This window comes from Amphiprion ocellaris, chromosome 24, assembly GCF_022539595.1.
Source record: "Amphiprion ocellaris isolate individual 3 ecotype Okinawa chromosome 24, ASM2253959v1, whole genome shotgun sequence".
NCBI lineage: Eukaryota > Metazoa > Chordata > Actinopteri > Pomacentridae > Amphiprion > Amphiprion ocellaris.
This window is the reverse complement of record NC_072789.1, coordinates 18,402,792-18,426,107: the sequence shown is the minus strand read 5'-3', so window position 1 is coordinate 18,426,107 and position 23,316 is coordinate 18,402,792. Positions and strand designations below refer to the sequence as shown.

Genomic DNA, 23,316 nt, shown 5'->3' with positions numbered 1-23,316 from the left:
ACACACTCTACAGTACACACCCTGAAATACACACTCTCTATAACACTACAACATAGGTTACATGTTCGAGTCTTCTGGACACATTCAGATGATTTCAGGTTCAACTTCAGCCTTTCTGGACAAATTTTCATCTTGTTTTGGACAAATCTTGAGTCTTTTTGGACACATTTAAAGTCATTGTGGGTAAAGTTTGAGTCTTCTGGGACATTATTGACTCTAGTGGTCAGGTTTATGTCATTCCGGACAAGAATTCTGAGTTATTTTGAGTCTTCTTGGACATTTTTGAGTCTTGTTGGGCAACAATTCTGAGCTATTTCGATTCTTTTAGGACATTTTTGACTCTTTGTGGACAATTTAGACTCCTTTAGGACAGTCTCAAGTCATCTTGGACAATCTTTATCTTATTGTGGACAAACTCAAGATCATTGTGAGTAAATTTTGACTCTTGTGGTCAGGTTTATGTCATATTGAACAACAATTAGGGTCTTTTTGAACATTTTTGGGGCTCTTTTGGACAAATCTTTAGTCTTTTGGGGCAATTTTAAGTCTTTGAGGTTAATTTTGAGTAATTGTGGGACAATTTAGAGTCCACAATTTGGACAACTCTTGAATCATTGAGGACCATTTTTATCCTATGTTGGACAGCTTTTGAGTCATTTTGGACAGTTTAGACTCCTTTAGGACGGTCTCAAGTCATCTTGGACAGCCTTTATGTTCATGTGGATAATCTTAAAGTCATTGTGGGGAAAGTTTGAGTCTTATTGGACATTTTTTAAAGTCTTATTTTGGACAACTCTTGAGTCATTTTGGGCAACAATTCTGAGCTATTTCGGTTCTTTCAGGACATCTTTGAGTCTTTCTGGACAATTTTAAATCTTTGTGGACTGAGTCATATTGGATATTTTTTAAAATCTTAATTTAGACAAATCTTGGATCATTGAGGACATTTTTTATCCTATGCTTTTGAGTCATTTTGGACAGATCATGAGTCTTTGTGGTAATTTTTTGAGTCATTTTGGGCAGTTTAGACTCCTATAGGACGGTCTGAAATCATCTTGGACAATCTCTCTCATTGTGGAGCAGCTTAAAGTCATTGTGGGTAAAGTTTGAGACTTCTTGGACATTATTGACTCTAGTGGTCAGGTTTATGTCATTTTGGACAACAATTCAGAGTTATTTAGGGTTTTTTTGACAATTTTAAGTCTTTTTTGGACAAATCTTGAGTCTTTTTGGGCAATTTTAAGTCTTTTGGTCAGTTTTGACTCCTTTAGGACAGTCTCAAGTCATCTTAGACAATCTTTATCTCATTATGGACCAGCTTAAAGTCGTTGTGGGTAAAGTTTGAATCTTCTTGGGCCTTATGTGACTCTTTTGGTAAAATTTATGTCATTTTGGACATTTTATCTTATTTTGGATAAATGTTGAGTCTTTTTTGACATTTTTGACTGTTATGGTCAGGTTTATGTAATTTTAGACAGCAATTCTGAGTTATTTAGGGTCTTTTTTTGGACATTTTAGAGTCTTTTTGGACAAATCTTGGGTCATTGAGGACAGGTTTATGTCTTTTGGATAATTCTGTCTCACTTCCACCTGGTTCCAGATCAAGTCCAGGAAGAACCGGTGATGGTTTGAAGCATTTAAAAGGCTTTATCTTCATCTTCTTCATCGTCATCAGGCTCCCTCTGGTGGACGCTGCAGCTCAGACCATCCTCTGACCACCTTAAAGAAAACTGAGGAGACATTTAAAGCTCCAGAATGAAAGCAGCGGTGATGGAAGGTGGACCAGGCTGGTCTAGTGTCTCCATGAAGGTCCTGTCACTGGTCTTCTATGGATGGACCCATGATTCTATTACATTCCACCAGCTGTTGAGGCTCTAATGTCAGTACAAGGTTGACAAGATGACTTTGAATCTTTTGTTTTTGGACAAATTTTCAGTAATTTTGGACAAAACTGGAGTTATTTAGAAATATTGTTGAGTCATTTGGTGCTATTGAGCCGTTTGGGACTCATTTTGATTCATACTGAGCAGTTTCAAGACATTTTTATCAAGATTTGAGTTGTTTAGGACAACATTTGAGTCACGTTGACCTAATCTGAGTCTTTATTTGACTATATTGGGGTCATAATAGACACGTTTTGAGTCATATTGAGTAATTTTGAGCCATTTTGTTGCATTTTTAGTAAATTTTCACAAAATTTAAGTCATTTTTTAATAATTTTGAGTCATGATAAGCAGGTTTCAAGGCATTTTGATCAATACTTCAGTCATTTTGACCTAATGTGAGTCTTTATTTACTAATACTGAGTCATGATGAGCAGGTTTCCAGTCATTTTAATCTAATGTTGAATCATTTCTGACAGATTTTGTGTAATTTTGATCTAGATTTCAGTCATGTTGGGATAATTTGTGTTATTTTTGGATAATTTTGAGCCATTTTATGCTGTTTTTATTAATTTTTCACAAAATTTGAATTATTTGGATCCAAATTTGAGTCAGTTTGGACACATTTAGAGTCATGTTTGGCTAATTTCAATCATTTGTTACTCATTTTGAGACATGCTGAGCAGTTTCAAGACATTTTGATCAAGATTTGAGTAGTTTAGGACAACATTTGAGTCATGTTGACCTAATCTAAGTCTTTATTTAGTAATCTTGGGTCATGATATTAAAATTTTGAGTCATTCTGGTCTAATTTTGAGTCAGTTTGGGCAAGTTTGGAGTCATGATGAGCTAATTTGAGTTATTTTTAAAATAAATTTGAGCTATTTTATGCTATTTCTAATAATTTTTCACAAAATTTGAGTCAGTTGGGACTAATTTTGAGTCATGCTGAGCAGGTTTCAAGACATTTTGATCAAGATTTGAGTTGTTTAGGGCAACATTTGAGTCACATTAACCTAATCTAAATCTTGATTTTACTAATTTTGGTTCATGATGAGCAGGATCCAAGACATTTTGGGCAAATATTGAGTCATTTCTGACAGATTCTGTGTCATTTGTATCCAGATTTGAGATAGTTTGGGTGAGTTTTAAGTCATGTTGGACTAATTTGAGTTATTTTTGAATAATTTTGAGTCATTTTGCACCATTTTTAATATTTTTTCTCAAAATTTGAGTCATGTTGACTTAATCTGAGTCTTTCTTTGACTCATTTCATGTCATGATGAGCAGGTTTTGAGTGTTTTGGGTCTAATCTGAGTGATTTCTGACAGGTTGTGAGTCATGTTTGTGTATCAGAGAGCGACAGACAGGTGAGGATGCAGACAGACAGGTGAGGATGCAGACAGACAGGTGAGGATGCAGACAGACAGGTGAGGATGCAGACAGACAGGTGGACAGCCTCCCCCCTCCTCCCCCCTCCTCCTCCTCCTCCTCCTCCGTTGCTGCTGCAGAGGCTCGCGCCCCTCGGTCCGGTTGTCGTCATGGGAACGGTGCTGTCTCTGTCTCCGGGCTCGCGGAAAGCCGCGACTCGTGGACCGGAGAAGCTCTCGGTGCAGGAGCCGCCGGAGGAGGAGGAGGATGCTGAGGATGAAGAGGAGAAGGAGACGAAGAAGAAAAAGAAGAAGCGGCACGCGCTGCTGCTGCACGCGCTCACCTGGAAGAAGCGCCTCGTGGCCGCGCGAGCCAAGAGGAAGGGCGGCAAGAAGGTGAAGCCGGTGACCGAGCAGCAGCGGCGGGAGCAGCCCGACGCAGACGCCGGGCATAGAGCGCCCAAGGCCGGACACAGGCACGGACCCATCCCGGTGCCCGTCCCCACCGTCCCGGAGCGAGGCCACCGGCAGAGGCAGGGCCGGCCGGAGCTCCCCGTGTCCCCGCCGAGGGTGGTGGTTCAGGTCGGTGCTGCATGGTCCGGTTCAGAGAGTCAGGATGAGAACCAGTTAGAACCAGAGAGACCCAGTTAGAACCATAGAGAACCAGTTAGAAGGATTTAAAGTTTAAAACATCTGAAAGAATTTAACTGATTCTGTTCATGAGACATCTTTACTGTCTGTCCTCCTCCCTCCTTGCCTCCTTGTCTACTCCCTTCCTGTCTTTTCCCTCCATGCCTCCTTGTCTCCTGCCTCCTTGTCTCCTCACTTATTGCCTCCTTGTCTCCTCCCTCCTTCTCTTGTCGCCTTCTCTCTTCCCTCATTGCCTCCTTCCATCTTTGCCTCCTTGCCTCCTCCCTCCTTCCCTCCTTGCCTCCTTGTCTCTTCCCTCATTGCCTCCTTCCCTCCTTGTCTCCTCCCTCCTTCTCTCCTCACTTCTTGTCTCTTGGTCTCCATGTCTTCTTGTCTCCTCCCTCCTTCCTTTCTTATCTCCTTGTCTCCTCCCTCCTTCCTTCCTTGTCTCCTCATCTCCTCCTTCCTTGTCTCCTCCCTCCTTCCCTCCTTCCTTCCTTGTCTGCTTGTCTCCTCCCTGTTTCCTTTTCTCCTTGTCTTCTTGTCTCCTCCCTTCTTGTCTCCTTGTGTCCTCAGGCGTCCACAGGTGAGCTCCTCCGGTGTCTCTCAGACTTCCTGGTTCGTCGTTGTGTCAAGCTGAAGGAGATTTCGTCCAATCAGATCGTGGTTTGGTTCCGGACTGTGGACCGGGCACTGCTGGTTCAGGGCTGGCAGGTAATGTGCTGTTGTTGTTATTGTTGTTTGCTTGTTTGTTTGTTTGTTTTATGGCTGAAGGTCACATTACCATTTTATGGTGTAGAATCCTGATTTATTCTGATCAGATCAGTACTGATCCTCACAGAGGAGAAGTACTTCTACCTGCCCTGTCCTGTAGTCCTACCTGTCCTGTCTATGTAGTCCTACCTGTCCTGTCCTGTAGTCCTACCTGTCCTGTCAATGTAGACCTACCTGTCCTGTACTGTCCTGTAGTCCTACCTGTCCTGTCCCTGTAGTCTTACCTGTCCTGTCCTGTAGACCTACCTGTCTTGTCCTGTAGTCCTGTCCTGTCCTATCTATGTAGTTCTACCTGTCCTGTCTCTGTAGTCCTGTCCTATCTTGTGTATGTAGTCCTACCTGTCCTGTCTCTGTAGTCCTACCCGTCCTGTCCTGTAGTCCTACCTGTCCTGTCTATGTAGACCTCCCTGTCCAGTACTGTCCTGTAGTCCTACCTGTCCTGTCCTGTAGTCCCAACTGTTCTGTCCCTGTAGACCTACCTGTTCTGTCCCTGTAATCCTACCTGTCCTGTCTATGTAGTCCTACCTGTCCAGTCCTGTAGTCCTACCTGTACTGTCCCTGTAGATCTACCTGCCCTGACTATGTAGTCCTACCTGTCCTGTCTTGTCCTGTAGTCCTACCTGTCCAGTCTTGTCCTGTAGGTCTACCTGTCCTGTCTATGTAGTTCTACCTGTCCTGTCTATGTAGTCCTACCTATCCTGTTCTGTCCTGCAGTCCTACCTGTCCTGTAGTCTTACCTGTCCTGTCTCTGTAGTCCTACCTGTCCTGTCCTGTCCTGTAGTCGTACCTGTCCTGTCTCTGTACTCGTACCTATCCTGTCCTGCAGTCCTACATGTCTTGTCCTGTCCCTGTAGTCCTACCTGTCCGGTAGTTCTACCTGTCCCTCTAGTCCTATCTGTCCTTCTAGTCCTACCTGTCCTGTCTCTGTGGTCCTACCTGTCCTGTCCTGTAGACCTACTTGCCCTGTCTCTGTAGTTGTACCTGTCCTGTCCTGTAGTCCTACCTGTCAGGTCCTGTCCCTGTAGTCCTACCTGTCCTGTCCCTGTAGTCCTACTTGTCCTGTCTATGTAGTCGTACCTGTCTTGTCCTGTAGTCCTACCTGTGCTGTCCTATCCCTGTAGTCCTACCTGTCCTGTCTCTGTAGTCCTACCTGTCCTATCTCTGTAGTCCTACCTGTCCTGTCCCTGTAGTCCTACTTGTCCTGTCTATGTAGTCGTACCTGTCTTGTCCTGTAGTCCTACCTGTGCTGTCCTATCCCTGTAGTCCTACCTGTCCTGTCTCTGTAGTCCTACCTGTCCTGCCTTGTAGACCTACTTGTCCTGTCTATGTAGTCCTACCTGTCCTGTCCTGTCCTGTAGTCCTACCTGTCCTGTCTCTGTAGTCCTACCTGTCCCGTCCTGTAGTCCTACCTGTCTTGTAGTCCTACCTGTCCTGTAGTCCTACCTGTCCTGTCTCTGTCGTCCTACTTGTCTTGTCTCTGTAGTCCTACCTGTCCTGTAGTCCTACCTGTGCTGTCCTGTCCCTATAGTCCTACCTGTCCTGTCTCTGTAGTCCTACCTGTCCTGTCCTGTAGACCTACCTGTCCTGTCCTATAGTCCTACCTGTCCTGTCCTGTAGTCCTACCTGTCCTGTCCTGTAGTCCTACCCATCCTTTCCTGTCCCCTCCAGGATCAGTGCTTCATCAGTCCTGCCAGTCTGGTCTTCGTGTACCTGCTGTGCAGGGACGTGGTGGACGAGGACACGTCTTCAGAGCAGGAGCTCCATGCCACCTTCCTGACATGTCTCTACCTGTCCTACTCGTACCTGGGCAATGAGATTTCATACCCTCTGAAACCCTTCCTGGTGGAGTCGAGCCGTGATGCGTTCTGGGAGCGAGCGCTGGAGGCCATCGAGCGTCTGAGCGGTGACATGCTGCGCCTCAACGCCGACCCGCACTTCTTCACCGAGGTGTTCCAGGACCTGAAGAGACAGGGGACGAGGGAGGAGGACAGGGACAAAGACGCCAAGGAGGAAGGAGGCAGAGACGACCTGGACCGCTGAGAGAGAGAGAGACAGGAGACGCTAGTGTTCGTCAATGAGACTCGCCCGGCGGCCCGCTGAATGTAAACCGGTGGCTGGTCGCCGCCGTTACCATGGCAACCGACGAGCAGCGACCCCCCGAGACGTGGACGCCCGCTCCCCCTAACTGCATGCTGTCAATCAAAGCCAACGCACCATCGTGGACGTGTTACCATGGCAACTGCACACGCAACCAACCGCCAGCCTTATTTTTAGTTCCGCGGCAGGAAGTCGCTTCGTTCCTGAACTTTAATTCACACGACATGTTGGACTTCCTTCCTGAATGTAAATGGTTCCTTTCAGAATAAAAGTCTGAACAGTTTGTCATGATGTAGAGTCAGTCGGAACAAGAGTCTGTCCTCTATTTCCTGTTCTGTTGTCCTCGGAGACGCATGATGACTGTAGTTCAGAATGTAGTTCTCACTGTAGTTCTGTATGTTATGGATTAATAAATAGTCATGATTCCAGCTGGAAGATCACATCCTGATCCATGAATCTGGAGAATAAAATACAATATTCTGCATTTTAATGATGATTTTATTGTAGCAAACATTCACATTTTAAACGGTGTAACTACAGTAAAAAAAAACAATAAAGTACAAATCATTTTAAAGATGTATTAATGGTCTAACAACAGTAAAAAAAATAATAGAATTTTTTAAAATGGTGATTCTAGAAAAAAAAAGAATGTTTTCACTCTTAAACAGAATATATGAATAGCAAAACAAACAAAACATTTTCTAAAATAAAACAATAAAATCAACAATAAAAAACAGACAATTTTCTGTATTTTTATCTTGACTTTATATTTAAAAGAAATACTTTAAGTATTTTTAATTTTGCACAAATGGTAAAAAAGCAACAGTAAAAGTTAAATAAATCCATAAAATGTGATAAATAATAATATCCTGACAGCTCTTATGGACCAGAACTGACTAACAGTAAAAACAAAACAAAAAGAGACATTTTCCACTAAATATTGCTCATTTTCAGTGTTTTATTAAGCATCTAGGTGGTGGACTAAGGTCAAATAATCTGTAAAATACATTTTTTAAATAAATAAAAGTAAATGTTCAATAATCTGTAAAATACTAAATAATTTTGATGACGTTTTCTGCTGGTTTGTGGTTGGTCTGCTGGTGAAATCTGTCCTCCAGGAGTAAAACTGAAGCTTCCTGTTAATGATGAAGGGAAATAACGGAGCTGCAGTGATAATAAAGTTCTTTAAACATGAGAACATGATGATCTCCCTGTGATGGGAGCAGCTCCTGTCCAGATGTTGCAGCTGTAATCCTGCTGACTCTCTGCTGCATCGCTGCTCCGCTGCATGGGAACAGCTCAGACCGGTCACATGGTGCGGTGCTGCTCGCTGCTGATTGGTCCAGATTTGCTGCAGAGAGAGAGCGATGACAGATGTAAAAACTCAAAGTATGAACAGAAACCTGGCGATGCTCCAGATGTTCCAGATGTTTTCAGGCCTGACTCCAGAGGATGGCTTTATATCTCAGCTATCTCCTGTAAAATGTTCAGAGCTTCCAGAAAACAGCAGAAATCACCTGTTTGGCAATAAATCCTCTTTAGAACGTTAATATTCTTTCTGATCTCAGTCAGCTCACACACTGAGAACCTCCTGACAGCTCCAGCAGACAGGTGGCGCTGTTCCTCCACTGGAGGCACCAGAACCAGAGTTCTGACTGAGGAGAACCCAGCGAACATCTGGATCAGGACAGAAACAGAAACAAGCAGCAGAATGATGATGAGGGGTAGTCAGACAATTCTACACCTGAACCAGAACCTGAACCAAAACCAGAACCACAACCAGAACCAGAACCTGAACCTGAACCAGAACTTGAACCTGAACCTGAACCAGAACCAGAACCTGAAAAGAATAGGAAAAGAATATCTATAAATAGTATAGTGTAGTATAGTACAGTACAGTACAGTACAGTACAGTATAGTATAGTGTAGTATAGTACGCAGTTGTTGTTTTCCAGCAGTAATTTAAACACAGTTAATAACAGTCAGGATGTTTATTAGTCCAGAGAAGAAGAATGATGCGCAGTACACTCCTGCGCAGCAGCGGGCGGTATGCAGCTTCCAGCTGCTTGAAGCTCAGAAGAGAAGAAGAAGAAGCGTTGCTAATGCTAACAATGGCATCTTCCCCGGAGTTACGGATGGACGAGCTGCCCTCAGACCCACTGCTGCACGTCCTGTCCTACCTGGGCTTCAGGGACCTGGTCCGGTACGTACCCCGGGACTAACGGTGCCAACACCGGCTGTTACCTGGAGAGCAGAGACGGAGAGGAACGGGACTAAGCTGCGCAGCTAACGGTCGGCTAACAGCCCCAAACTCCAGCAGCTAGTTAGCTCAGTTAGCTGCTGTGTTTGTTGTCATTTCTAATAAAGACAGAGAAAGGAGCTGCTGACAGCTGTTTACAGAGAGTGTTGGATAGATGGAGACTCTGTCTCTGGCTGTCAGGGAGCACCGAGCTAACATCGCGACTTTAAACCCAGATAGAGATCTTGTTTACAGTTAGCCGCATGCTAACAGATGCTATCAGCTTGTTTGTTTGGCTGCAGCTCAGCTGGTTAGTTCCTTTAAACCCAGAGTGTTCTGTAACTACTGATCAAAGTAGTACTGAGGTACTTGTACTGTCATTATTTAGAGCTTTGATGGGTTTACTGCATGTCATGTAGAAATACTGCATCATGTACTACCAGTCCTGCATGTTTTACTTCACATAGTTTAAAGTCTATATACTGGTTTTACATGTAGGTGGACCATTGGATTTTTTGTGTCTCTGGTTTTCTGGTTGTTTTGCGGGTTTTTATCATTTCTTTTTGTGAAACCTAAACTTGAATTTCTTTGATTATTTATTTTTCAACAATTCTGGAATCAACATATTTTACTAGATAAAAATCCATTTTATCTGCTGTAGATGTCCCACCATCATCTGTAGATGTTCCACCATCAAACTGAGTCATTTGGGAGAATTTCTTCATAGTTGTCGTTTTGGAACAATTTCAATTATTTTGGACGACTTCTATTATTGTTTCGGGTAATTTGAAATTCATGTTGAATGTTAGCAACAAAGACACACAAAACGACCACAAAGAGACACAAAACTGTACAAAAATCCTCTTCAGTAGGTCAAAGTGACGTCGTCATTTCAATGTTTTGATTTCATCGGTGTCTGGCCCCGCACCCACCACATGACCCCGCCCCCTCCAGGTGCAGCTACGTGAGCCGCAGATTGAACGATCTGTCCAAACACAACCCGCTGTGGAAGTCTCTGTGCTGCAAACACTGGCTGCTGTCAGAGTGAGTGGAGCTCATTTACCCACCTGGAAACACACAATGCTGCAGGTTAACTGTCTGTCTGTGCGTGCGTGTGTGTGCAGTGCCGACCGGCTGCAGAGCGGTGTGTCCTGGTACTGTCTGTTCAGGCAGTATTACGGGGACCTGGGCCGGTACATCCAGTACTACCCGGTACTGAAGAGAGCCTGGCAGCAGCTGAAGGACTTCCTGCAGCAGAGATGTCCTCGCATGATCGCGTCTCTGAAAGGTGACGACAGCTGGTTTTAATCACTGTTAGCTCATTTTAATTCACTGTTAGCTCATTTTAGCTCACTGTTAGCTCATTTTAATCACTGTTAGCTCATTTTAACTCACTGTTAGCTCATTTTAGCTCATTATTAGCTCATTATTAATTACTGTTAGCTCATTATTAATCACTGTTAGCTTATTTTAGGTCACTGTTAGCTCATTTTAACTCACTGTTAGCTAGTTTTAATTCACTGTTAACTCATTTTAACTCACTGTTAGCTCATTATTAATCACTGTTTGCTCATTTTAACTCACTATTAGCTAGTTTTAACTCACTGTTTGCCCGTTTTCATCACTGTTAGCTCGTTTTAGCTCACTATTAGCTCATTATTAATCACTTAGTTCATTATTAATCACTGTTAGGTCATTTTAACTAACTGTTAGCTCATTTTAATCACTATTGGCTCATTTTTAATCACTCGTAGCACGTTTTTCCTCATTGTGGGTACGTTTTTCCTCATTGTTGGTACATTTTTCCTCATTGGGTACCTTTTTCTTCATTGTGGGTACCTTTTTCTTCATTGTGGCTACGTTTTTCCTCATTGTGGGTACCTTTTTCTCATTGTGGGTACCTCTTTCCTCATTGTTGGTACATTTTTCCTCATTGTGGGTACATTTTCCTCATTGTGGGTACCTTTTTCTTCATTGTGGGTACCTTTTTCTTCATTGTGGGTACGTTTGTCATCACTGTGGGTACATTTTTCCTCATTGTGGATACATTTTTCCTCATTGTGGGTAAATTTTTTTCCTCATTGTTGGTACATTTTTCCTCATTGTTGGTACCTTTTTCCTCATTGTGGGTACCTTTTTCCTCATTGTGAGTAGATTGTTCCTCATTGTGGGTACCTTTTTCCTCATTGTGGGTACCTTTTTCCTCATTGTGGGTACCTTTTTCCTCATTGTGGGTACCTTTTTCCTCATTGTTGGTACATTTTTCCTCATTGTTGGTACCTTTTTCCTCGTTGTGGGTACGTTTTTCTTCATTGTGGCTATGTTTTTCCTCATTGTGGCTATGTTTTTCCTCATTGTGGGTACATTTTTCCGCATTGTGGGTACATGTTTCCTCATTGTGGGTAAATTTTTTTCCTCATTGTTGGTACATTTTTCCTCATTGTGGGCTCAGACGGAGCTTCGGAGGTGGAGCTGAACGACATCGAGGCCCAGATCGGCTGCAGACTTCCAGACGACTACCGCTGCTCATACCGGATCCATAACGGCCAGAAGCTGGTGATCCCGGGGTGAGTACCGGCGGACGGATCGGGCCTCCTCCAGTCCTTCCCGGCTTCACCACCTCCTGTTGTGTCTTCAGGCTGATGGGCAGCATGTCTCTGTCCAACCACTACCGGTCCGAGGTGCTGCTGGACGTGGAGACGGCAGCCGGAGGCTTCCAGCAGAGGAAGGGCATGAGGCGCTGCCTGCCGCTGACCTTCTGCTTCCACACTGGCCTGAGCCAGTACATGGCCCTGGAGCCGGCCGAGGGGCGCCGCATGTTCGAGAGCTTCTACCCCTGCCCCGTACGTACCCCACCGCTACACAAAGTACAACAACACAACCAGGAGGGAGGGGAGAGACCGTACGTATCTCACTGCTACACAAAGTACGACAACACAACCAGGAGGGAGGGAAGAGACCCTACGTATCTCACTGCTACACAAAGTACAACAACACCACAACCGGGAGGGAGCAGAGAAGTAGGAAATCATGTAAATGTCAAGGAAAAATAAGAAAAAGACATGCAAGATGACAAACATTAGACAGAAAACAACAGAAATGAGACACAAAACTAGTAAAAAAAGAGACAAAACTACTAAAATTAGACAGAAAACAACACAAATGAGACAAAATGACTTAATAAAGACAGGAAATGACTAAAACAAGACAGAAAATGGAAAAATTAGATGGAAAACGAAAGAAATAGACAAAACAACAAAACTGAACGAGAAAACGAATAAAGTGAGAGACAAAATGACAAAAATTAGACAGAAAACTACTAAAAAGAGAGACAAAACTACTAAAATTGGACAGAAAATAACAAATGAAACACAAAATGACAAATATTGGACTGAAATGAGACAAAACGACTAATTCTATACAGAAAGTTATGAAAATTAGACAGAAAACTACTAAAGTTTAAAAATGGCAAAAGTCTACTACAGTTTGGTCTTGGTATTCCTTTCCTGGGGCGTCCTCATGGGAGCCAGTTTGGTCATAGCGCTGGATGGTTTTAGAGACTGAACTACTTCCTGGTAGGTTCCTGGGTTCCTGGTAGGTTCCTAGGTAGTTCCTAGATGGTTCCTGGTAGGTGCCTAAGTAGTTTTTAGATGGTTCATGGGTAGTTCCTGGTAGGTTCCTAGATGGTTCCTGGTAGGTTCATGGGTAGTTCCTGGTAGGTTCCTAGGTAGTTCCTAGATGGTTCCTGGTAGGTGCCTAGGTAGTTCCTAGATGGTTCATGGGTAGTTCCTGGTAGGTTCCTAGGTAGTTCCTAGATGGTTCCTGGTAGGTTCCTGGGTAGTACCTAGATGGTTCATGGGTAGTTCCTGGTAGTTTCCAAGGCAGTTCCTAGATGGTTCCTGGTAGGTTCCTGGGTAGTTCCTAGATGGTTCATGGGTAGATCCTGGTAGGTTCCTAGGCAGTTCCTAGATGGTTCCTGGTGGTTCCTGGGTAGTTCCTAGATGGTTCCTGGTAGATTCCTAGGTAGTTCCTAGATGGTTCCTGGTAGGTTCCTGGGTAGTCCCTAGATGGTTCCTGTGTAGTTCCTAGATGGTTCCTGGTAGGTTTCTAGACTGGTTGTGTAGATGCGCCAAATGACTGAAGCTCTGATTGAGAATGACTGAAATAGGGATGAAGAACTTCATGCTGCAGTGAAACATTAAATCAATGACGTTTGATCCTCAACTGAAGCCGTTTATTGCCTCCTTCGGGGTGAAAACTGCTTCTTCTTGTAGCTCTGATGGTGAATTATTCTGTGACGGGGAGTTTGTTGTTAAAGATGAACATCTCAGTGAAACATCTGACGAGGTCTTCTGTCTTTCAGGATCAGACGGCTCAAGATCCGTCGGCCATCGACATGTTCATCACAGGTCTGTTCCATTTCTGCCATACATGAAGAGTTCCAGAGGTAAACCTGGTAAACCTGACGGGAGTGTTGTGTGTCTGTGTTCAGGCTCCTGTTTCCTGGAGTGGTTCACGACTTACGTCCACAACGTGGTTACTGGAGAATATCCAATCATCAGAGACCAGATCTTCAGGTAACGCACACCTGCACACTCACGTTGTCACACAACACTGGTTTTTAGTCTGTTAGGGTTGTTATTTATAAATATACAGAAGATCAGTTCAGCTGCTGTTTAAAAAGAGATTCATAGAAGACAGAAAAGGACCACAAAGAGACACAAAACGACCACAAAGATGTACAAAACAACCACAAAGACACACAAAACGACCACAAAGAGACACAAAACATCCACTATATATATATATATATATATATAAAATAACCCAAAACTTTATTTCAGTCAGCCAGCATTGACAAAGCTCTGCAGGTGGAGTAGACGGCTCTGCGACATGGCGAGTGTTGCATGAATCGCGTGACACAACGAATTGATAATGAAATTCGTTGCCCACGCTTTCATCAATCGATTTTAATCGATTTAATAAATTTGTTGTTGCAGCCCGACACAAAATGACCGCTAAGAGACTCAAAATGACTTCAAACCAGCGACAAAGATCCTTCATCACTCTTCCTGTGTTAATTTCATCGGTTCCACCTGTTCTTTTATCTCCAGGTACGTACACGACAAAGGTTGCGTGGCGACCACTGGTGACATCACCGTCTCCGTTTCTACCTCCTTCCTGCCTGAGCTTTCGTCCGTCCACCCGCCACACTTCTTCTTCACCTACCGGATCAGGTACGTGTCCGTCTGGCTTTAGGGTTCCACCTCATAGCTCCGTTCTAACCGCTGAAATGTGTTTTTACAGAATAGAAATGTCCAGCAGCGCCTCGCCTGAAGTCGCCTGCCAGCTGGACAGCCGCTACTGGAAGATCACCACCTCTGACGGCAACGTGGAGGAGGTCCAGGGGCCCGGCGTGGTCGGTACGTCACACAGAGACACTAGAAAGACACACAACATGAATATAAAGAGACACAGACAGACTATAACTAGATGCAAAACAACCACAAAGGACTGCAGACGTGTGTGTTTGTGTGTCTGCAGGAGAGTTTCCCGTCATGACACCTGGAAAGGTGCATGAATACGCCAGCTGCACCACCTTCTCCACCCCATCAGAGTACATGGAGGGTCACTACACCTTCCACAGACTGGGTAACAGCAACACAAACAGACGCACAAAGAAACACAACACTTTTCAAACCACACCTCCATGTTTGGTCGATGCCCTGATGTCATTTTCTCCTGCAGCCAATAAGGAGGAGGTTTTCCAGGTAGCCATCCCTCGCTTCCACATGGTGTGTCCTCCCTTCAGAGAGCCGGTGACTCGAACGGTAAGAGTACAAAGAGACACAAAAGAACCACAACGAGACATAAAAGAACCACAGCGAGACACGAAAGAACCACAACGACACACGAAAGAACCACAACGACACATGAAAGAACCACGACGAGACACAAAACTACCACGAGTCACAAAAGAACCACAGGACACAAAAGAACCACAAGAAGACACAAAAAAACCACGAGACACAAAGCAGCCCCAAAGAGACACAAAACGACCACAAAGAAAACAACCACAAGAGACACACTACTATTTCAGACAGTATTTTTAGGTCTTGTGTTGCGATGTTTTCATCCTCTAAAATCAACCCTTCGGTTGTGTCTCTGCAGCAGAAGGCTTCGTCCTCCAGCTACAGCGCTCGGTTCGACGACCACGACGACGACGGTGAGTACTGCGACGGAGACGGTGACGACTTCGGAGACCTGAGAGGAATCAACATGGCCGCCCTGGAGGGAGCTTGGTGCCCTCGACACATCTGACCCCCGACCCCCACAGCAGGGCATCATGGGACGGACAGGGACCCAATCACCTTCCAGCTGCCGAGGAAACAAACTATCAGGGTGCAGTTTTATTGGAAACTTTTCTGTTTGGTGTTTTTGTGGGATGGTGGCGCTCCAGTTTTGAGTTTTATCGAACACAGAGGAAGCTCCGCCCACTGCTGAGGCTTTAGAGGAAGCTCCGCCCACTGCTGAGGCTTTAGAGGAAGCAGGAGGTTAGATGGTGTTTCAGATGAGGTTCTTCAGACCACCTCGCTTTGTTTTCAGGACGAACTCGCTCTTCATGGCGTTTATTAGCATCTAAACAAAGTGATGGGAGGAGAATCTGATCATTTCCATCAACAGATCACAGCCTACAGGCCTGTGCAGTAAATGTCAAATGATTCTCAACTGTATCAGCTCACAGTAATCAGATTACTACTAAGTGGAGTAGCATTCTAAGTAAGTAAAGTAAGAGACACAAAATGACAAAAAAATGGTGCAAAATGATTATAAAGTGACATAAAATGGCTGTAAAGTGATGCAAAGTGACCGTAAAGTGACACAAAATGACAAAAAAGTGACGTAAAATGCCCGTGAAGTGACACAAAATGGCCGTTCAGTGACACAAAATGACCATAAAGTGACGTAAAATGACCGTAAAGTGACACAAAATGGCCATTAAGTGACACAAAATGACAAAAGTGACGTAACATGATTATAAAGTGTCGCAAAATGACCGTAAAGTGACACAAAATGGCCGTAAGGTGACTCAAAATGACTATAAAGTGACGTAAAATGACCGTGAAGTGACATGAAATGGCTGTAAATTGACATGAAATGGCCATAAAGTGACACAAAATGACCGTAAAGTGACACAAAATGACAAAAAGGTGACGCAAAATGACCGTAAAGTGACGCAAAATGGCCGTTAAGTGACACAAAATGACCATAAAGTGACGTAAAATGATTGTAAAGTGTCACAAAATGTCAAAAAAGTGACGTAAAATGACCATAAAGTAAGACAAAGGGGCCGTTAAGTGACACAAAATGACAAAAAAGTGACGCAAAATGACCATAAAGTGATACAAAATGATTATAAAGTGACAAAATGGCCGTAAAGGGACACAGAATGGCAAAAAATACGCAAAATGACCATAAAGTGACTCAAAATGACGAAAAAGTGGCGCAAAATGATTATAAAGTCACAAAATGGCCATAAAGTGACACAAAATGGCCGTAAAGTGATACAAAATGGCCGTTAAGTGAACTAAAAGTAACAGTTTATCGTCACGCTCCCTCTGCTGTTCTTCATTGTCAGGACGATGCGTTCACTGTAGTTTCATGGAACCAGTGATACTATGACGACTCCTACTGATCTTTCTTGATCTTTGTCGAGTCTCAGTCAGATTTTTTACTTCCTGTGTTCAATCATGTTATTTTGGACAAAGTTTGAGCCATTTTTTTTTAGCATTGTGGAGCATTTTTACTTTAGTTCAGGTTTTGAGTCACTTTTGATGAGTTTTGAGTCGTTTCAGACAACCTTTAAGTAATCTTGGGTAGATTTTGAGCTGTTTGAGGACTGATGTCATTGATGTTGGACCAGTTCTAGTCTTTGGTTGCTTTGGGTTTCTACTTTGGGGCCTGAGTTATAAATATAGGGTTTGTTTTTGATTGTCTGCTGATACAGTTTAGGATCATTTGACGCTAAACTGATGTTCCACAGGGCTGTACGTCCGCTAATCATTCAGATATTTGATTAAAGAAACATCCTCGTTGTGTCCAAGAACAGCCTGAAGATCTTCTCAGATGCTGAAATCCATGAGGGATTTCTGCTTGAAAGGTTAATGATCTAAATTATTTGACACGTTTACCATCATGGTATCAGTTGTTAGTGCCCCCGGTGGAAAAACGTGGTGCTGCAGCTGTTGGAAAAGAGTCTTTTGCAAAGAGTTTTAATTTGACCAGCAGGTTTCAAGCTACAGTCGAACTATTTCTATGGATTTGTGGTTTCTGTGGACAACAAAGTGACTAAAACTGTTGTAAAGATGGAAAGTGGCCACAAAAAGGCAGAGAACAACAGTTCTGGTCCTCATTAACATCTGAAGAAACCTGCTGGTCCAAAAACAAGTCCACTACAAACCTCAAGTTCACTACCAGAATGACGTTGTAGCTTCCAGAGGATCCGAAAACGTCTTAAAGACACGATGGAGATGCTAAATGGTGGTGGTGTGGGCTCATTAAAGTGCAGCGGCTAACGCTAATGGCTAACGTGTTGCTTTGTGGTCTTTGTGTTGCACCAGAGTGTGGACTTCTGGAAGGACTCTGGGTTTATTTAGCTTCCAGCGTTTCAGTGTTTTCCTGAACTTAGCATCATGACGCGGGCTTTTGTATGTTTGGACTAAATAAAAGACAGATATTCATGCAGACGCTCCATTTCCTGTTGTGTTGAAGGTTGTGGGTCTAGTTGGTTTGTTTAACATCTCTCAGGTTCCAGCAGAACCGATGGATTCTTCACCTGCTGGAGCTCTGAGGTTTCAGTCGACTGCATGAAGGTGAGTTTCAGCATCAAACACTCGACGTTTAGAGGCATGAGACATTTCACCTCCGATCACAAAATAAAACCGACTAGTTCAACCTGCTGTACAACATCAGTGACTACAGACACACAAAATGAGCCCAGGACACCACAGAACGACTGAAAGATGCACGAAGACACACAAACTCCACCAGAACATTTTATTATTTAAAAAAGACGTTTATTTGTAATTGAATCTTTTGGTCTCATCACTGACAATAAAAACACAGAGTTCAGTTTAGTTGGGTGTGGTCTACTTCCTAGATGTAATCTACTCCCTGGGTGTGGTCTACTCCCTAGATTTAGTCTACGTCCTGGATGTAGTCTATTTCCTGAGTCTAGTCTACTTCCTAGATGTAATCTACTCCCTGGGTGTGGTCTACTTCCTGGACATCCCCCGTCAGTCGTCATCCTCGTCGTCCTCCTCCACCAGCCTCTCTGTCCTCTTTCGTTTCCTGGCTCCTCTGGTCTGCTTGGTGTCTTCGTCCCGGTCGTGCTCCTCCTCCTCCCCTGCTCCTGCTCCTCCTCCTCCTCCTCCGTCCTCCCCCTCCTCGCGGGCGTTGCAGCGGCTGCAGTGCCTCATGAATCCTCCCAGGAAGTGGGACCTGAAGCAGCAGAAGGGACAGGCGTAGCGTCCGGGCCGGTGGGACGCCCTGACGTGCTGCTGCAGCCGGCTGGGCAAGAAGAAGCTGCGACTGCAGTCCTTGCAACCGTAGGGACGCTCGACGTCATGGTAACGCACCACGTGACTGATGGCGAAACCTGTGACACAAACAAACAGTGCGGTAAGGAACAACAAAATATCACAAATAACAAGAAGAGATAAAAGAAACTAAATGACAGAATTATTAAATAGATGAAATAATAATAGAAAGAAATTTAGTAGAAATAATTGAGACAAACATAAAACCAACAAAAAGACACAAAATGACCACAAAGAGACACAAAACGACCACAAAGAGACACAAAACAACCACAAAGAGACACAGACTAGTCGGTACCTCTGAGTTTGGTCTTCCAGCCACAGATCAGGCAGACGAAGCGGTTGGAGGTGAATCTTATAACTTTGGCCATGGCCTCCATCTCCTCCCTCAGCATCTCGCCGCTCAGCCCGGCCACCTCGTCGTCCTCCGGCGGCTGCATCTGATTGGCTGCGGCGGCGTCCCGTGTGACGGCCTGGGAGGCGTAGGCTTTGGGGATGTCGTGTTTGCGGACCACGTGGTTGACGCCCAGCGCCTTCAGCTTGTTCCTCCAACCGCAGATCAGACAGCGGTAGCCACCGCCGTCGAACATTAGCACGCTCTTCTTCACCTCGTCCTTCGCCTCCTCTTCATCCTCCTCCTCTTCCACCTCCACGCTGCTCTTCCTCTCAGCGGCGTCCTTCCCCCCATCCCCTCCGTCCCCGGCCACACAGTGCTTGGTGACGAGGTGCTTGTAGATCTTGGTGAAGTCGCGGCTGGTGTAGAAGCAGTCGCAGCAGTGGAACAGCCGGGCGCTGCTCTGGTACATCAGGATGTTGCCGAGGCGACCGACCACCACGCCGTCCAGGCAGGCGGGGTGGGTTGCCGCCATGTGGGTCAGCTGGTGGGCATGGCTCCTGGAGAAGTGTCCACAGTGGGGGCACTGGAGGTGGGCAGCGACGCCACCGCCGGCCTCACCACGAGTGTGTACGATGACCGACATCCTGAAGAACAACACAGATAATCACATCATAAGACATCAAAGTCACAAAGCTAACAAAAAAGAGACACAAGCCATGTGTCCACTAGATGTAATTTTCCCGCACGGCAACACGCATCTGAAAATCACATGGATGGCGGGCGGTCACTAGTGGACCACAACATGGTCACATGACAGCGCTGAGCAACAGCGGGTCACTACGTGGTCACATGACATCTGGAGCAACAGCAGGTCACTACGTGGTCACATGACCGAGCTTTCAGCTTGACGGTCTGACACGAGTCGGATAAACACAGCGGCTCGGCTGCAAACTTTCCCTTTTATTTAGAAAACACTTCAGCGAAAAGTATGAAAGCATTTGAGGTGAGAAATAATCTGTGCAGCAGCTGAATCTGTCCTGGTTTTATGTCACCAATGGCTGGTTTAGATGTTTGAGGACAGTTTCATGATGCGTAGAATCTCCACACGCCGCATCGAATTTGCATAAAGTAGAAGTCCAGTCTACTTCATGCAAATGAGCTGCAGGTAAACACACCGGATCACAGCTGGAAGAACACCGCATGTTGCATGCTGGTCTGGTTGTCGACACGCGCCTACAAATCGACCACAAAGACACACAAAACGGCAACTAAGAGACTAGAGTCATTAAAAAAATTGATTTAACCCTTGTGTTGTCTTTGGGTCATTTTTGACCTGAAAACATGTTTAATAGCATAGAAAACCCCCTAAATGACCTTTTTTCAACTCGAAATTCGATCAGTTTTCCTAAAATGACCCCAACATTAGAAAAAGTGAAACATTGTTTTTGTTTATATTTTCATCAAAGCTGCACATCAACAAGACCTAGATGGTCTTCGGGTCATTTTTGACCCGGCAGTTAAAAATCACAGTCACAGTGAACTAAAGCACACACTCACATCACACACAGGTCTAAAACCACAACGACACACACACACACACACACACACACACACACACACACACACACACACACACACTGTGTTGATGGTTTCTGTACTAATTAGCGCTCGTCGTCTGTTTGCTAACGTCGTCTCTGATGTGAATTTGGGCGCTAATTGCCCCGACACTGCCCCACCGCCGCTTTATTACACACACACACACACACACACACACACACACACACACACACACACACACACAGAATGAAAAATTTAGATTGCGTGCTACTGATTGATCTCAGAAAAAGTAAAACTTTCTTGTACAGGTGTCACATTACCCAGCAACAACAAATCTCAAGGTTTAACAATTCAAACAAATGAAACATTTCCTGAAAGCATCGTTTCCTAACAGGGAATGTGTTCAGAGGCTATAAAGGTGCTGAAGATGATTTCACCACAATCACCTCTTTGCTGAAGCCATGAGTGTAGTTTTCAGCACACAGCAGGTCATAGCAGGTCAGATTTTTTTCACACATCCAGGAGTAACAAGGACTGTAAAACAGATCCTGTGTGCTGCATAGAAGAGAAATACATTTATAAAGTCCATGCCTCACACCTGTATACTGTCTGACATGCTAATTAGAGCTTAATATGTTCTTCATATTTTTGTTTTACATCTATTATTTCATTTTATTTGTATTAATGTTATGTACCTTGTGAATGGGAACAATGATTCAAAAGATGTCAGAAGACTGCATTTTGCAGTGGAGTTTTGTAGTTTTCCATTCCATTGTACAGTATACACTGTTGTTTCTCTTCAAAAATGCATTTAAAGCTACTTTCTGCACATTTCTGGTATTTTCTTGGGATACAGAAGTACTATCTCTTGCTAAATAAATAATGTTTACACCTATGCAGTACCTTTAACAACAATAACAGTGATAATAAACCTCTACTTGAGCAAAGAAAACAGTTTTAGCACGTGTGATGCAATAATGCAGCCTTTCTGCCTTCTGAAGAGCAAAAAACGTCAGACATTCACAAAGTGTGTGATGCATGACAGGTTGTTTCTTCATGTAAAATAGATTTTTGGTTGAAAATTCAACGAAGCTGCTCTATTTTAGAGGCTCGGTGGAGGCGGCTCATTTTTGACCCTGAAGACAAGGGAAGTGCATAGGATCTGAAGACAACACAACGGGTTAAAAATAATAAATAAGAACAAATTAACTACTGATTGTCCTCTGATTTTTTATATCAAGTGTAAAATACCGGTTTCGGTCGTTATAAACCCGCTCTGATGCAGGAACGGACCGCAGCTAACGGGCTAACAGGCTAATAACTGCAGGTCTGATGCTCCGGTTCGGTCTCCTACCGGCTGGGCTGATCCGTCTCGGAGCTCCCGGACCTGCAGACCCAAACAGCGGCTCCGGTGGAGGAATGTGACCCGTTTTAAAGCTCCATGTTCGGACCCAACCACCGAACAACAGACACACGCTGACTTCCGTGTTTACCTCCTGCACAGCCAATCAGCTCGCTGCAGCCGCCCGCCACAGACCAATAACAGTCGTTCTTCCGACCGAGTTCTCACCCGAGATTTTTTTTTTTATCGCGAGACTTCTGGTTCAGTGAGTTTTCAGCGGTTTCTTTTTTTTTTTTTTTATCGGTGCAAAACCATCCATCCATCCATTATCTATACACCGCTTAATCCTCACTAGGGTCGCGGGGGGTGCTGGAGTCTATCCCAGCTGACTCAGGTGAAGGCAGGGGACACCCTAGACAGGTCACCAGTCTGTCACAGGGCTACATACAAAGACAAACAAGCACTCTCACATTCACACCTACGGGCAATTTAGAATAATCAATTAACCTCAGCATATTTTTGGACTGTGGGAGGAAGCCGGAGTACCCGGAGAAAACCCACGCATGCACAGGGAGAACATGCAAACTCCATGCAGAAAGATCCCGGGAAAGCCGGGACGCGAACCAGGGACCTTCTCGCTGCAGGGCGAAAGTGCTAACCACTACCCACTGTGCAGCCCGGTGCAAAACCAAAAGATTGTAAATATTTAATATATTCATTTAATTCACTTCCTGTCTGCCTTAATTTTCAACAATAAAACAGCTTCTGTCGATTTTGAAAGGAGCAGATTCATGACCCAGATATCTATCAGCCAACATTCAGCCCGAATACTATCTGAGAAACACAATAAAGAGACACAAAAAAACGACAAAAAGACACAAGCACAACAAAAACACAAAACACGACCTCAAAATCACAAAAAATAACCACAAAGAGACACAAAGCAACAATAAAAATACACACAACGACCCCCAAAACACAAAAAACAACATTAAAAACACACAGCACGATCTCAAAAACACACAAAAATAATCACAGAGACACAAAACAACCACATAAACACACAACACGACCTCAAAAACACAAAATGACCAAATATACACACAAAACAACTGCAGAAACATACAAAACGATCACAAAAACACACAAAATAATCACAAAAACACACAAATCAACCACAAAAACACATAAAACAACCACAAAAACACACAAGGACCACTGAAACACACAAAACGACCACAAAACACACAAAAGAATCACAAAAACACACAAGGACCACTGAAACACACAAAACACACAAAACAACCACAAAAAGACACAAAACAATCACAAAAACACACCAATTGACCACAAAAACACATAAAACAACCACAAAAATACACAAAACGACCACAAAAACACAAAAATGACCACAAAAACACAAAAAAATCACAAAAACACACAATGACCACAGAAACACACAAAATAACGACAAAAACACAAATCGAC

General features: G+C 44.1%; 3 protein-coding genes across 4 annotated transcripts; 2 read left to right on the top strand and 1 right to left on the bottom strand.

Annotated features, from left to right (window-relative positions):
* Window positions 1-10: 10 nt before the first annotated feature.
* On the top strand, window positions 11-7,037 carry LOC111574205 (cyclin-dependent kinase 5 activator 2-like). Its single transcript, XM_023278661.3, has 3 exons — window positions 11-3,835; window positions 4,460-4,597; window positions 6,326-7,037. The coding sequence occupies exons 1-3, from the start codon at window positions 3,320-3,322 to the stop codon at window positions 6,695-6,697; spliced, it is 1,026 nt and encodes a 341-aa protein (XP_023134429.2). The 5' UTR covers window positions 11-3,319; the 3' UTR covers window positions 6,698-7,037.
* A 1,786-nt stretch (window positions 7,038-8,823) lies between these two features.
* fbxo3 (F-box protein 3) lies at window positions 8,824-17,738 on the top strand. Its single transcript, XM_023278635.3, has 12 exons — window positions 8,824-8,957; window positions 9,948-10,037; window positions 10,118-10,281; window positions 11,446-11,560; window positions 11,632-11,836; window positions 13,357-13,402; window positions 13,486-13,570; window positions 14,108-14,230; window positions 14,301-14,416; window positions 14,538-14,645; window positions 14,742-14,824; window positions 15,165-17,738. The coding sequence occupies exons 1-12, from the start codon at window positions 8,857-8,859 to the stop codon at window positions 15,312-15,314; spliced, it is 1,386 nt and encodes a 461-aa protein (XP_023134403.2). The 5' UTR covers window positions 8,824-8,856; the 3' UTR covers window positions 15,315-17,738.
* Window positions 17,739-18,036: 298 nt separating this feature from the next.
* Window positions 18,037-22,001, bottom strand: LOC111574198 (chromosome alignment-maintaining phosphoprotein 1-like). Of its 2 annotated transcripts, none has more exons than XM_023278648.3 (3): window positions 21,841-22,001; window positions 18,891-19,573; window positions 18,037-18,651 (listed from the first exon to the last, which is right to left on the bottom strand). In XM_023278648.3, exons 2-3 carry the CDS (start codon window positions 19,570-19,572, stop codon window positions 18,290-18,292), a joined length of 1,044 nt encoding a protein of 347 aa, XP_023134416.1. In that variant the 5' UTR covers window position 19,573; window positions 21,841-22,001; the 3' UTR covers window positions 18,037-18,289. The 2 variants fall into 2 exon arrangements, with proteins under 2 accessions (XP_023134416.1, XP_054864303.1); XM_055008328.1 differs by lacking the exon at window positions 21,841-22,001 and adding an exon at window positions 20,933-21,069.
* Window positions 22,002-23,316: the final 1,315 nt, after the last annotated feature.